Source organism: Ctenopharyngodon idella, chromosome 4 (genome assembly GCF_019924925.1).
Source record: "Ctenopharyngodon idella isolate HZGC_01 chromosome 4, HZGC01, whole genome shotgun sequence".
Classification (NCBI taxonomy): Eukaryota; Metazoa; Chordata; class Actinopteri; order Cypriniformes; family Xenocyprididae; genus Ctenopharyngodon; species Ctenopharyngodon idella.
This window is the reverse complement of record NC_067223.1, coordinates 4,129,312-4,144,970: the sequence shown is the minus strand read 5'-3', so window position 1 is coordinate 4,144,970 and position 15,659 is coordinate 4,129,312. Positions and strand designations below refer to the sequence as shown.

Genomic DNA, 15,659 nt, shown 5'->3' with positions numbered 1-15,659 from the left:
AGTTGTACTACGTTTTTTTTTTTATTAAAAAAAATCATTATTTATTTAATTTACTATTATTATCAGATTTTTAATAATTGCACCAGAGCTTTTGAGCTTATACTTGCATCAGAAATATTCCCTTGTGATTTCAAAATATACCTGCCTATTGTCTTCAATTAGGCATTAAAGGTATAATATGTAATATTTTTGGATTGAAATATATCGAAAAACCACTAGAACAATGTTATATATTTTGTTGACTTGTGTACTTCCATTTTCCCAAATGTTTCCAAGAATGTTTAAATCCAGAGAAATAAGCCATTTTAACCAGGAGACGGACTGTGTCCGTGTGTCGCCTATCAATGACATCATACCCGTGTTACCCTCGATTTCCGGTTTTATTTTGTAGAAATAATGGAAACACCAAAGATGCTTTAATATATTATATGTTTTATTAGACAAGGAAACAAGTGCTTGGATATGTTTATAGACAGAAAACTAATCATTGTTATATAGCTTAATACATTTTGTCTTAACAGTAATACAGAATTTTCTCCGTCATACAATATGTTTTAAAATTAATTGCATGCCATTTAACAAGCCATTTATTAATATGATATTCTAATATCGATCTAGCTTACTGCAGTGTGCAACAAGTGTCTCATAGCAGCCATCGAGTGAACGCACAGAGTAATGTTATAACATCATTTTTAACACATTTTAAACTGCACTGCGTTACCCCACATACGAATGACTGGAAGAAGCGGAAGCGGCAACTGTGGCATAATAAAAGTTCAGCTGCTCTCCGCTCGTTTCTCATTAGCAATCACTCCAACATCACTCACCCTGCTCTGCTTCATACCAAAGCCACTGGAAGGCAAGCCTGCAACCTTTAGCCAAAAAAGCGTAACGGCTAATGCTAAAGCTCCGCCTCTGGCGGTACGCAGGGAAGGAGACCAGCGGCTGTTTTTTGAATGGATGTCAATGGATGAGAGGCTTCACTATGCTGATTAAACAGCTTTTGTGGGGAAATAGCTGATCATTTAATTAATAGACAGCCTGTTTGCTAATCTTCAGCATGTTTTACACTAAACAATACTTTTGTTGGGAACTATATGTAGATTTTAGCTTGATAAAAATGTATTTTTTTAAGAGAAGGCAGACTAGGGAATGTTACGACTGATGTCACTGCCATTACACGAAAATCTACATATTGTGCCTTAAACAATGAAGACATTTGACCTTGTTAAGCTTTAAATTAATTTAGCACCTATGTAAAATCTTCATACTTGTTCAGTTGAATCTATTTTGAGTCGTAGCATTTACTTAAAGGTCCCAAGCTGAAGGTAACAGGCATGTATAGCTCGCAGTGATGGCTGACCACCAAATGTCCTCATTAAAACCCATTGAATTAAAAGCCCTCCGTATATTCCAGCACCAGCCTTGACCAGTCAAGCCAGCAGCTCTCCCAGATTTACGAGCATTAACGGAGTGTTAAAGTATGACTTGCCCTGAAATAGCCCTGGCCTTGTCTGTTAGTTCCAGCTGGCAGGGCAGGACTCAGGATTGGTTGCAATGAAACCCACCGACTATCTCGTGATCAGAAGTAGAAGGTTGGTCAGGGGAAAATATTGCAAAGCTGTAAGCAACATGACAGCTATCATAATGTTACAGGCTGTGAGGGTTTTCCCCTTGAATGAAGCATTGGGTTGCATTGCATTCACTGGTCAGGTTTAATTTGTAAGTGTGAATGTGTGTGTGCTTGGCAATTATCCATCGGTAGAGTTGATTTGTTGGTGTTCCCAAGTTCCACTGCGGCAATTCCATCTTGCACAGCGTGCTGTCTGTCAGGACCGGCTCTCTGATCTTTCCATTTAACACACTACCACCTTTGACCTCATCACAGACACAAGTTAACTTATGTACTCAAACTCCCAAATGACTCGGAATGACCAGTGACCTGCACAGAGCTCACATCTGGGAAACAAGGCCGTAAGGAGTAAATTCAGATTTCATTACATCCCCCGGAAAAAAAGGGGTGCAAACTTACTATGCTGGGATTTTTAATAAAATGTGGTTATAGATGTAAAATATCACTTCAGAAATCAGACTGAAAAAAAAAAAAATCCCTGTAAAATTTACAGTAAAAAAATGGCAGCTGTGGTTGCCAGAACTTTACCGTAAAAAATACGGTAGCAAAGTTTTAGGTTTTACGGGACAGCACTTAGTGTACTGTCTATTTTACAGTTCAAAAAAGTATAATTTAAAGGTTTATACTGTAATAATTATGGTTCATAGCTGTTTATTCACTGTTAAAAAAATTCTGTTAAATTTACAGTAAAAAAACGTATTTCATTAACTGATATAATGTTAATTTACCAACCTATTGAAGTACTAATATCTGTTTTGTACCTTTGTAATACACTGACAACCACCAATCACAGTGGTGATGAGAGTCACATGATGAATCACAAGCAGCTTTTCCACCAGCTAAGAAGGACAATACTAATATATGCACAGTGTCATTCACACAAACACTAAACACCATCATGGTAATTTTAAAAATGCAATAAACATTAATTTAACAACATTAGATGTAACATAAAACCCTAATGTACATAACTGATTACATCAAATGTGTCACGCAGGGAATTGTGGGAATGTCAATTTACGTTTTTTCACTGTAAATTATACAATGACTTGTTATTTTTCACTTCCAAAAACTGTAAATTTAACAGTATTTTACCGTAAAATTACATCAAATGTACCATTAGATCTATTATCACCATATATAGTACAGAAACTTTCTGTAAACCAACTAACTGTTTTTTACCGTAGCATTTTTACAGTCTTTTACCGTTAAAATCACGGTCATTTTTTACATTGTGCTTAATATGTACATTTGAAAGAAGTCTCATATGCTCACTCTTATGTATTTATTTGATCAAAAATGTTATTACAATTTAAAATAACTGATTTGTATAGTAATATATTTTAAAATGAAATTTATTCCTGTGATCAAAACTGAATTTACAGGATCATTATTCCAGTCTTCAGTGTCACATGATCCTTCAGAAATCATTCTAATATGCTGATTTCAAACAGTTGTGCTGTTTAATATTTTTGTGGAAACCATGATACACTTTTTTAAAGGATAATTTGATGAAAGCATTTATTTGAAATATGTTTTTTGTTGAATATTAAGCAAAATAATTTTATATGAAAATATCAGCATGTTATTTGACATGTGATGAGTATAAACAATGCAAAATCCGCTGCTTTGGCGACTGCAGACTTTGGCTGATTATCTGATAAGTTATATGGCATTAAGATTGGGAGACTTCAAAGAGATTCATTGCTCTCCTCTTAGTGAGCCAGACTGTAACCAGATAGCTCTGTCTACAGTGTTGTTTTAATAGGATCTCAGAGATGGTGTGATTTTATTTGGTTCTTTCTTAGTCATGATGCCTGACTCCATCAGGAGAGAGAAGGTCTTGACAGATTTGTTACTTGATTTGCATATGAACTCTGAAATACATAACAACTACAAATGTGTCATTAGTAACCATCAAAGGGAGGCACAATGAATGTGATTATAGCATCATGCCATCTGGGAATCATCCCAGAGGAACATTTTATTGCTCAGAAGGCTCGAGAGACTTAATGGAGGCTTAGTTTAGGCATCAACTATCTCTTAGATGCTTCATATCAAATTCCTGATCAGAAATAAAAATAGACACAAACTATGTTAATTTACTTAGGTTTTTCAATGTTTCAAGCCAGATTTGGGTAAAATATGGACAAACCCAACCACTGGGTTAAAATTTTAATTAAAAGATTTAACCCTAGAGTTGGGTTTGTCCATATTTTACCCAAATCTATCTATCTATCTACATATACACTCTAAAAATGCTGGGTTGTTTTAACCTATGTTTGGATCAAATATGGACAAACCAAAACACTGGTTTACATTTTTAAACCCAATGTTTGGGTTGGTCCTCCATTTTTGACCCAAACAACCCAACCTTTTTTTTTTTTTTTTTAATGTAAAGTCCTATAATGCGAAGTTGATTATTTTGAGATAATGATGAGGCCTGGATTAAAACATTGGGGACATGCAACTAAGCTAAACTATGGATTAAAGTTGTGTTTTGGAAGAGAAAAGATGAGATTTACTGACATTCCTTTGAATACTCAGTTATGGAGCCATTCTGATACCCCACATCACTTGAGCTTACAGAATACTTCCTCTAGCTGCCAGACAAATGCTGTTGCCAATCACACCATCTGATCATGTGATCAAATATGATACTGTTATTGCTGATGGAAAAAGTGCAGCCAATGGCTGGTCTTGGCAGGCAGAAGGAGGCTGGAGAAAAAAAACAAGAGGCTGTAGGAAACGCATGTCTTTGCGTTATTTTCCTCAAAGATTTTACTGCAGTGTATGCAATAACAACCCAATATATTTAATAAAATCATAACATCATTGTGTGTTGTCATGGTGACTCAGTGTAGATGAAGTGGGGTATTTCTCATCATTCATGTATTCCTAACAAACACTAAGAGAAAATAAAACAGGAGCCCACACAGGAAAGAAACATTAACTCTCACCCTCTGCCCTACACTTAACACAGTTCCTGACCCTTGACAAAAACCATCAGAAAAGCCCCGAAGTTCCCCAGAGACATCGCAATGTTCCCAAATCTCAGAGCAGGTTTGTGCGCTCACTCATCACAGCCGTCTTGCGCGCTCACCATATGCTTACGCAATCTGAGTTGGACTCAGTTATTGACTGCTGTCAGGTTTTCTCGTTGTCCATGTTGTTAACAGTCAATTGTCTTTGATCTGAACGACAGCTAAGCAGGATTATCCCTGGCCAATGTCTTCTTCAGCTGTGCGCAATACAATCTACACCGGCTCTCCGTGTTTTCTTAGGTGCGCGCGGTTCCCAGACACTAGAGAGGCCAAACGTTTTAGCACGTTGTGAGAAATATCCGCATTGTATCTTTATTAGCTGTCAACACTGATGGCTCGAGTAATGACCTCTATACAGCAATAGACGGTGATTTTAAGACACTTGATCAGTGTTACGGTTATAAACTATTTGTGTTTTTATTGCGCAACTGCCTTTACGCACCATTTGTAAGCGTTATTCACGTAATTTGAAGTGGATTAAATTAAAAATGTAATCCAACAAGTTGCTATGCAAATAAATTTACTCAAATTTCAAGTTTCTTCAAACATACCTATACAGTATATGCTACTCAAATGCTAATACAGTATTTACAGTCATGAGATCATGGCCTTGATCAACCTTTAAAATGATTTTGGTATAAATTGTAATTGTGTGGATTTCTGATTCTATGTGATGGTGATGACATATTTCAGTTTTTGGAGAAAAAGCTGGACAGTCAGCAGTCAATTATTTCAGGTCTTTGGGAAAAGTAAAAAATTGATTAATTGGTTTTAATGCTTTTTACAAATTCTTGTAATTTATTGTGATTTATAAAGTATTTTTAGTAATGATTTATTATAGGTTCACTCTAAAAAAAATGCTGGGTTAAAAACAACCCAAATTGGGTTAAGTATTAAATCACTATATGGCTGGCTTAAAATGAACCCAAAATAGTTTGGGGAAAAAAAAAAAAAAATCAGACGCATAATTATAGAGGCAACAATATAATAAAAAGGTAAACATTTATTAATAAGGAATTTAATAAATGTTTATTATTTAATTATTATTTATTAAACAGTGATAATGATAACAGTGATATCATAATAAATAAATAAATGTCAATTTCAACCTATTTTGGATTCATTTTAAGCAAGCAATATAGTGATTTTTAAACAATAGTTGAGTTAAATAAAACTATCCAGCAGATTGGGTTAAACATTTAACCCAACCCCTGGGTCAAAACAACCCAATCGCTGGGTTTGTCCATATTTAACCCAACTTGGATTGTTTTTAAGCCAGCATTTTTAAAGTGTTTGGGCAGGGGTAAGGCCACTAATAGTTAGGAAAGTAATTTTTAATTGAATTTACCCTTTAAAAATAGAATGATGTTATATGTGTATATGTAAAATATACATATAAATGTCACAAAATCATTAAATCATGCACTTTATTAAATCATGCAATTTATTAACTTCTTTCTTCAACATTATGATTGTAGGTCAGAAAATTCTTAATTTATAGTCATTTAATGTGACAATTTAATTTTAGAACATTTATATAAAATGCAGTAGTACAATGCTGTCATGTCAACACTTTTTTAAACTTAAACACAAGTTTAAGCTGGTTAAAATGTAGTCACCTGCTGCCTTAAAAATGTGAGTGCACTCAACTAAACATCTTCATTTAAACTCATAAAATAGTCAAGACAATGGATTTCTTTAAGTTTAATTTAAAAAAAAAACATAAATTTGAGTTCAAAACCCAAAACTTGACAATTGGAGTTAAAGAGAAGAAATAAGTTCAAATAACTTATTATATATATATATATATATAAACACATTGAGATTTAATTTCACCCGAATAGCACAGAGAAGCAGAAATCTTGCCACGCAGTCACTAATGAGCTACTTAGAAATTTAATGAGCGTTAACTAACATGGACATGCTGCCTCTGACACCTTCATCCACTGTCCGGATCTTGAGTTGTGTTTCTGTGTGACTGTGTGCCTCTGAAACGCAACACCAGCCCTTACAGCTGGGCCACATCTGCAACGCTGCTTATTCCTCAAGCGTAAAATTAGCCAGCAAACACTGGAGTCATTCTTGACCATTTCGTTTTGAGGTAATATAGAAATGACATATAGGCAAATATATATGTTTGTTTTGTTTCATTTTTAATACATCATTACTTAGGGCAAACTAAAATGAAACTCATCTCTCAATTTTTTCAGGGTCCCCATGCAGCGTGAATCAGGTAGAACTTTCATTGAAATCTTTTATTGAAATCTTTTTCATAATCTTTTTCAAGACATTTAATAGTCAATACAAGTGTTGGACACAATGCAGGACAACATGTGAGCAACTACAAATAAAAATCTGTACGTTCTACAATTAAAGTGCAAAAAAACCCTGAAGTAAGTAAATTATGATCTAAAGTAGACTTCTAAAGCAAGAGTTTCTGCACATGAATGTTTATTGATGATAATTCCCTCTTGTAATGACCGTCACGCTGTTGAACTGAGTGAGAAACCACCCCTCCACACAGATGTGGGAAACTCAGTAGGGGTGTTGGGTTTGGGTGGGGATCTGGGTGGTGAGGGAAGGGGGGTCGCTGAGCCCTGCCTTGGCCAATGGGGCATGGTCATTAGGGCTGACCAGTGTGGGCCCCGGCATATAAGAAGGGCCGTATGGCACCAGAGAAACCACATCACTCAGAGGTCGCCCCTTCACAGATCTCAAACACCACACCAATCATGGACGTATTCTCCACATCCCAGATCTTCTACGACAGTGCCTGTGCCTCATCTCCTGAAGCTTTGGACTTCGGCCCTGGAGGGGAACTGGCCGGGTCTGAGGAGGACGAGCACGTCAGGGCCCCCGGGGCTCCGCACCAGCCGGGTCACTGTCTGCAGTGGGCCTGCAAAGCTTGTAAGCGCAAAGCCAGCACGGTGGACCGCCGGAGAGCCGCCACTATGAGGGAGCGCCGCAGGCTGAAGAAGGTGAACCACGCATTTGAGGCACTACGGCGCTGTACCTCGGCAAACCCCAGCCAGCGTCTTCCTAAGGTGGAGATCCTGAGGAACGCCATCCAGTACATCGAGAGCCTTCAGGAGCTGCTTAGGGAACAGGTGGAAAACTACTACAGCCTGCCTATGGAAAGCAGCTCTGAGCCTGCCAGCCCCTCCTCAAGCTGTTCTGAAAGCATGGTAAATATTATTCTTATTCCTCTCATGTCATACTGTGGGCTTTACATTGATAGACATTATGAAGGTCTACCAAAACTCAAAGGGAATTTTCCAAAGGTCAGGGCCCAAATACCCAGAAAAAGCCTTTTGAATGTAGATTTTTGAGGTTTTCATCTTTTTTGTAGACAAGGTCTTTGTACTTGTCTCTCCATGTTTTCGTCTTCATATTTTATCTCAATAGCACACAGGGGATTTAATCCCTCAAATAGAGTCAGGGATGCCTCAGTCTCAGCATGACAACAACAAATTGCTGCCCACATCTGTCTCCTTTTATACGCTAAGATATAAGCTTACTGCTGTTTGTCAGGGAACTTAAAGAAATCTACAGTATATGTGGTATGTTGAAACATATTGTGTTGATTTTTGGTAAAAAAAAATAATAATAATAATCAGAGTTTATTAAATAATCTTATTAGTTGCATCTGTTTCAGTGCTAACTTGACCAGCAATATACTGTTTATCATACTGGTTTTCTTTTCAATACACGTTTGCTAATGACGCTCAGATGAATTTTGCTAACACTGGTATGATTTATATTTATATTATTATGATTTTTATATAAAATTGGACATATTCTTTGATTTGGTTCTCATAATATAGAAAGAGCCATGTAATTTTGCTAATTTAGCTTGATGCTAATATTTTTGCTAATCATTTGTTGACAAAGACTACACTACAAAAAGTAATTTAGATGTTACCACATGAAGCACATTTTTAGGTTACCTGACAAAACATTTGGGTAGTTAGTTAGCATTTATATATTTGAATAAAATACTCGAATAAATCTGCAAGAGTGGCATAGGAAAGATTGCTAGTCATTGGTTGACAAGGGCAAGACTTCTAGATGTAATTGTTCTGAGCAAGTTAGCATTAGCACGAGTAAGTAAACCTTTAATCAAGTAGAACTTTTATTGAGATTAAAATGTATTCAACAAGTGTGACCTGGCCAAGAAGGCAGCAGAAGTCAAACAGCAATGTTACAAACAATGTGAGATTGATTCACAAAACATTTATGACAAAATCTCAGTACAGGGTTTAAGAATGGTGGATATAGTAATGGCTTTCCCACTGGACTCTTTATAGCCTAATAAAGCCTCAGTAAATCCAGCCAACAGAGACTGGCAGGAAAGTGGCGGCCGTGCTGCATTCCTGACTGACTGCATGAGTTGCGCTGCTGCCAGGATTTTCTGCAGATTTACTCGGAGAAAGTGTCATCTTGCACAAACTGGTGTGGCTTCCACTGACTCAATCAATTCGCCACGCCTGAAGCCCAGCGTAGCGTGGGAGTCCCTCGCAAAATAACCAGCCTGTGAAAGAAAGAGATACAGTGAAGCACACAGACCAAGCAGTGCTGCTCATTCGCTGCTCGTAGCTCCAGTGATGCTCAAGTTGTTGTAGAGGAAGAGAATCAACCCATGCCTCATATACACCATGTTCACTGCTTTATATTTGTGTATGCTGATGAAACTTTTTGTGTTCTTCATTTAGGTTGACTGCAACAGTCCTGTATGGCCTCAGATGAATCCAAACTTTGGGAATAACTACAACTTTGATGCACAGTCTGGTAAGAACAAGTCTTTTTTTTTTTAATGTGGAGTTCTTTGTGTCATATATTGTTTGTCGCTAATAATGTAATTTCCTCTTTCTTGATCAATACAGCTAGTGCGGTGGACAGAACTCCAGGAGTGTCTAGTTTGCAGTGTCTGTCCAGCATCGTGGACAGGCTGTCCTCTGTGGACACGGGAGTTGCAATGGGAATGAGGAACATGGTCGCTCTTTCTCCGACTGGAAGTGATTCGCAATGCAGTTCTCCAGACAGTCCCAGCAACAGACCAGTCTACCACGTCCTGTGAGAGGGAGAGAACGCTCTGCAGAATCAGAACACCCGCCATTCAAATTGCATGTTCATTTTGGAGTATTTTGGATAATTTCTTAATTCGTTCAGATGCCAATAAGAATATAGTAGTTTCAAACCTCAATTCAGAACACACAAAGATTTGACCTCAAATGTATGGTCAAAAGTGCAAAACAAAATTGTGCATTTATTCTGGGACTGGTTATAATTTGATGTATGTGGTCAGGCTTTAACTTAACTGGCTTAAAAACCCAAACTATCCATAAAAATATGAAATATTAAAGCACAAACAGTGGATCTTTTACTGTGTTGGCTGACTATGTAGCTTAACTACACTGACCTTGGTTTTATTTATCAATAATAATAATCGCTGTGGTACTTAGTAAATGCTGTTTTTTTATGTTGTCCACAACCTACCATCTCTGTGTTGTAAATAAGATTGTACATAATTTTAAATGACTGTTATTGTATTCATGTAATGTTGTTTCTGTCATATTTAATGAACATTCTCACATAAAATGACTTTTTTTTTTTTCAATAATAAATCTCAAAAAGTTGTATTTAATAATACCATTTGTCACTATTTGATTTTTTTAAATGAGGAATAAAATTCCCTGGTGCATTTTGCATCTCTCAGTAAATATTGACTGCAGCTTGGGCCCAGTCATAGTCCATTTGTCAGCTGCTAGAAAATCATGGGTGTTGGAGGAGGACAGATGATAGTGTGATGAGTTGGATGTTGAAGAAAGAGAGAGAAAGAAAGGAAATGAGCACTGTGTGCCTGTTTGCTCAATGTAACAAATGTTACACATCATTCACACCCTCTTAATACCATTGTCATGAACAAATGGCCACATGCTGACAATTCAAGGTGCTGCGTGTGTGTGTGTGTGTGTGTGTGTGTGTGTGTGTGTGTGTGTGTGTGTGATAGAGAGAAGAAATAGAAATAGAGAGAAGGAGAGAGAGAAAGAGGGAGAAGAAGAAAGTGAGTCATTGCACGAAAGAACATTAGTTTAATTTCATTAATGCTAACAATATTAAGGGGGGTAAGATGTATCAGTGGGTCAAGTTTTCACCTGATTCATTTATGCAAATATTATTTTTTGTCATGTGACCATTCATGTGCCAATCATATACAGTATTACCAAGTAACAGGTGGTAAAACCTAATCCAATTTGATGCAATTAAATTAAAACTACTCAGAGAGAGAAATTCAAAACACTGGATAATCAATAACAGTAAATAAAAAAGCTGTATAATGTGAATTTATGTATTTTATGTCTAGATACTATTGCTATTTATTACAAAAACATCATCACTATACACATCCTTAGACTTCACTGACATAAGACTTGTAAAATTGTATTGTATTGAATTGTAAATGAACAGTAAAGTATGTAAAATACATCTTGTAATATAATAATTTTAACAACAATCTCAAAGAGATGATTTGTAAATCAGTGGAAAAATAATAATAATAAAATTAAATGAATAAAAACAGTGAAATACAACAGTAAATTAGATTCTACCTCTCATCCACATTTATATGAAGAGTTATGTACATTAATATTATCAATGTTACGTTTCAATCATCCCTGTTCACTCCTACTTTTTTAATGTCCTTGTTAGTGAATCAAATAGAGAAACACTCAACCTTTAAGTAAAAAAAATGCTTGCAACCCCCATTAAAGTAGTTACTTTCACATTTTAATAGGTGCCTATTCAGACTCTGAGCCAATTTTGCTCTCATAAAGAGTTTCAGTAATGCATTAGAGGATCTTTCACTGAGAGTTTTTCAAAGCACTGTAAGTACAGTAGATTCAATTTCAGTAAGCAATCCTGTCGCCCACCTGGCTATAACTCCAAATGCAATGTAGGAAATATCCATGGCTAAAGCTCTACTATAATCCGTTAAATGACTCATATATTGGATTTATTATTAACCTTTTAAAGGATTTGAACCTTCCATGGATTGAATAGCCTACCTAGTCTGCTCTGACTGCACATGGTAAAGGTTTTTGTAGGCCATAAAGGGTGGCTTTTTTCACTTATTTTTTTTTTCCAAATATTTCTTGGGGTGAGTTTTGTGTGTGTGTGTGTGTGTGTGTGTGTGTGTGTGTGTGTGTGTGTGTGAAAGTCATTTAGCCTACTGTATTGGTGCATATCTTAATGTCTTGACAAAAAAGAAAGAAATATTACACTTTTATTCTCTAGGAAAAATATATAATTCACTGAATCCACATTGACCTTTCTGCGTTGACAGTAATGCACTTAAACCTTTTGGCCAACAGAGGGCAGTATTTTCTCAAGTGCAAACACAATGTTGTATATATAGGCCTACAGCTGCCATGAATCCTGGCATCCAAAGGCCCTCTAGATGCTGTCAGCTTTCAATATTTCATGCTTCATTAAACAAAAAGCTGAATTAAATGTAGTTTGTATGGAAGAAACATTGTAAATTAAGATGTCATTTTATCAATAAATTAGTGATAGGCAGATGTGAACAGGTATCTAGCCTATCTGAAGCAACTTCTATGAGTATAAAAGGACTTTGGTATAGCCTATTACTTATTTAGCACACCATGGTAACAATCCAATTTTCTACAAGCTAATTGGGCTAATTGGGCAATTAATAAGCTACAGCACAGAAAAAAAAAAACATGACTCATAAACTCATATTTATAAAACTGCTCTTTAAACTGTTAGTGTGCAGATCACGACTTGACAGGTCCAAATTGTCTGTGCATTAGTGGTGGAGATTTACAGTAACACTTTCTTGCAGGTTACAACGTTACGCCAGTAGGTGGTGGCGACGATTGACTTGAGTTTTATGAGCGAGTCATTGAATCACTCAATCAAAATGACTCATGAATGAATCAAAACAACTGCGCTCGGTTGCTCGGAGACACAACGGTTGATTTAGCTTTGGCTTCGTTTGGATCTGCCTTCGTTGGCGCAGCAAAAATAGACAAAACAACGGACAACATTGTGTCTAAAATGTAAGTTGCTCTATATTAACTTTTTATTTATTGAACGGTTGTAGAAACATATGTTACAAAATGATATATATGTTGTACTCTATTTTTTTACAGTCTATGGTTGTACTACATCGAATATAGCCCTTTTGCGTCTTTAAGACGAATGTATTTAATCTGTTTCTATTTGACATTTGGTAAAAACAAGCATAAAAAGTCTGTCAATTTTGAGGGGATAATTTTCCAGATTGTTTGTCAAATAAATTGCCTGCGTGCTCCAAATGAATCGCGAACAATCCCGCCTGTGCCCCTCCGCTGACGTCTTCGTAGAAAGGCCCTTCTTAAAGAGATTCAGTTGCTTCCTCTCACTTTCGTTTGGACTAACCTTCCGAAAAAATGCTGTATGAAATTCACCTAGAGCAGCTACCAGCACTTTTTCACCAATGGATTTACATAACTGTCGCATGATATTTTCATTTGTTTGTTTGTTTGTTTATTTTTTCAATAATTGTTACACATTTCTCTACCAATTTGAATGTCAGACCAATCTTTGTAATTTATAGATTTAAATTATGTTACTTATTTTAAATAGACGAATACTACTACTACTACTAATAATAATAAATAATAAGGCTATAAATGTGAATGTGACAATGGACCATTTCATATTTTAAGCCCTTGCTTAGTATAGAAAAATCCCACTTTGTGTTTCATTGTAAACCTAGTTTTGACTCCAGACACAAGATTTTATTAATTATTTTGACTTAAATAGGCCAGTATGTCACATTTTTTAAACTCACATGTATTCTTGTTTTGTCTAACGTTAGTTTATCTGAGATAAAACACAAAAGTGTGTTGATCTGCTGAGATAAAGCTCTGATTTAAAATTCACCAGACCTAAAGTTCCGAGTGCAAATCCACTTTGATCTAAGTAAATCAATGTGCTGCCTTGGGCGTACTTTTCTTACTGATAAATAAAATATTTTAAAAGGTCCTAGCTAGAGGTTTTTCCAATGGATATAATCTGTTGTAAGGATTTTGCTCAGCCCTGTGGATTTTCTGACAGAGAATGTTGCATCGACAGTTACGTTTACGTTTTACTCTTTTAAAACAGATTTTGAGAAATTAAAAAACACATTAACAACTGAATCACATCAGTGATTCCTACCTATCCTATAAACTTGCCATTAACTTCTCCCGTGTAGTCATTAGTCAAATGTTATTTCAAGAAACAGCTCCATTGGAAATGTAAATGGGTGACGAATAAGATTTAAAAGTGTAAAAAGACATAATGAAGATATAATTAATTTTGTTAAGTTTTATTAAGTTTTAACAATGAGATTATGTGGTTTTTATAATCAATTGACACTGCTTTTGTCATTTTTACAAAATTTATCATTAAAAAAGTCAGTTTAACCGATGCTAACAGGATGATATCTAGCTAGCTAGCTAGCTGGCAAAAGGACAATCAAACATTTTATATTTAGTACAAGTTATTAAAATATTACAACATTTTCCATGTTTTATAGCGGTTGTACCGAATGACCTGATGTTTTGGGACATGCGTATGAGCAAGTGAAAACATACATTTTTCAAATAGTTAAGAGAGAGTTAGTTACTTTGCTTCATGACCATGTGGTCCTTTGCAGGTGTCTGAATGATGTCACATCTTGTCACATGATATTGACCTGCATGACTTGATCCAAAATGGTCCCTTTATATTGGTTACTCCAAATGACATCAATGAAATTCATTTTTCCGGTCATTCTTTTTTTTCATAGCAAAGCAACGTCTTCTACACATAATTTTAATACCATTTTGCACTATGTTGATATATGATGTTGTAAAATCATGCCAGAATAAAAATATATACATTTATTACATTTTAAGATGTTTTAATCACAAATTAAATGGCTGTATTGGCCTTTGGACGGTTAAACCAAATGACCTTTTGACACTTCAAAATCTTTAAAATACCTTTATATGTAGCAAAATATAATTAAAACCTTTTTGATTTAATCTAGTTGTATACCTTAAATACTTTGGATGTCATATCTTTGTTTTTTATTATTATTATTATTATTATTAAGGCCTTTGGACAAAAAAAATGACCCGTCACATCATTGACCCAAATATGTAACTGTTGTATACCATGTTGGACTGTTATAGGTGTACTTGGATATTAGGGTTCTTTTCTGACATTGTCATATCAAAATAACATTGTCATATCAGATTATAACACTATGACAGAGCATGATTATTAAAAAAAAAACTTCAGAAACCCCAATTTTGAAAAGATAATTGTGGAAATTTTAGGGCCTTTAAATTGTGTTAAATTCATAATACCTTCTAAAGAACCAGCAAATTTCTGCATTAGTCTCACTGTCAGGTTGATCTGTATCAATGTGACAAGGGCAGTTGGGCTATTTATCAGTCCATTGCATGCCTGATGAGTGTAAAAGAATTTCAACTTCTTCAACCTCTGTTAAACACACCACCTGGTTGTGTCTGTGGATAAAAGTATTTTCCCACCTTTTCTTACCTTTGCACCAGTATACGAATACTTTAAACTTTAACATTTTCTGAAGAAGACTTGACTCAAAGTACATTTTCTGAAGAAAATGTGAATAGTGGTGCTAAACGTGCCAGCATGATGCATGAAGGAAGTCATTGGGTCATTGAATCATTCACTCAAATGAAACGACACACACTATGCAATGTATTTTTGATGGCAGACTGAAAAGAGACTGACGGATTGTGTCTTAAAATGTAATTACATGATAATAAGTTCTTGTTTATTGAACAGTGTTGATTGATCATCAGGACGTTGCGGTATACGGTTGCTAAAGTGTTGTAAGTGGTTGTTACCACATTGCTTGCTAGGGTGTTCTGGATGGTGGTTAAGAAACAAAGATTTGAAGCTTTGCA

At 35.6% G+C, this 15,659-nt stretch overlaps 1 protein-coding gene across 1 annotated transcript; it reads left to right on the top strand.

Annotated features, from left to right (window-relative positions):
• Positions 1-7,397: 7,397 nt before the first annotated feature.
• Positions 7,398-10,324, top strand: myf5 (myogenic factor 5). Its single transcript, XM_051891124.1, has 3 exons — positions 7,398-7,862; positions 9,390-9,465; positions 9,561-10,324. The coding sequence occupies exons 1-3, from the start codon at positions 7,410-7,412 to the stop codon at positions 9,752-9,754; spliced, it is 723 nt and encodes a 240-aa protein (XP_051747084.1). The 5' UTR covers positions 7,398-7,409; the 3' UTR covers positions 9,755-10,324.
• The last annotated feature ends 5,335 nt before the right edge of the window (positions 10,325-15,659 follow it).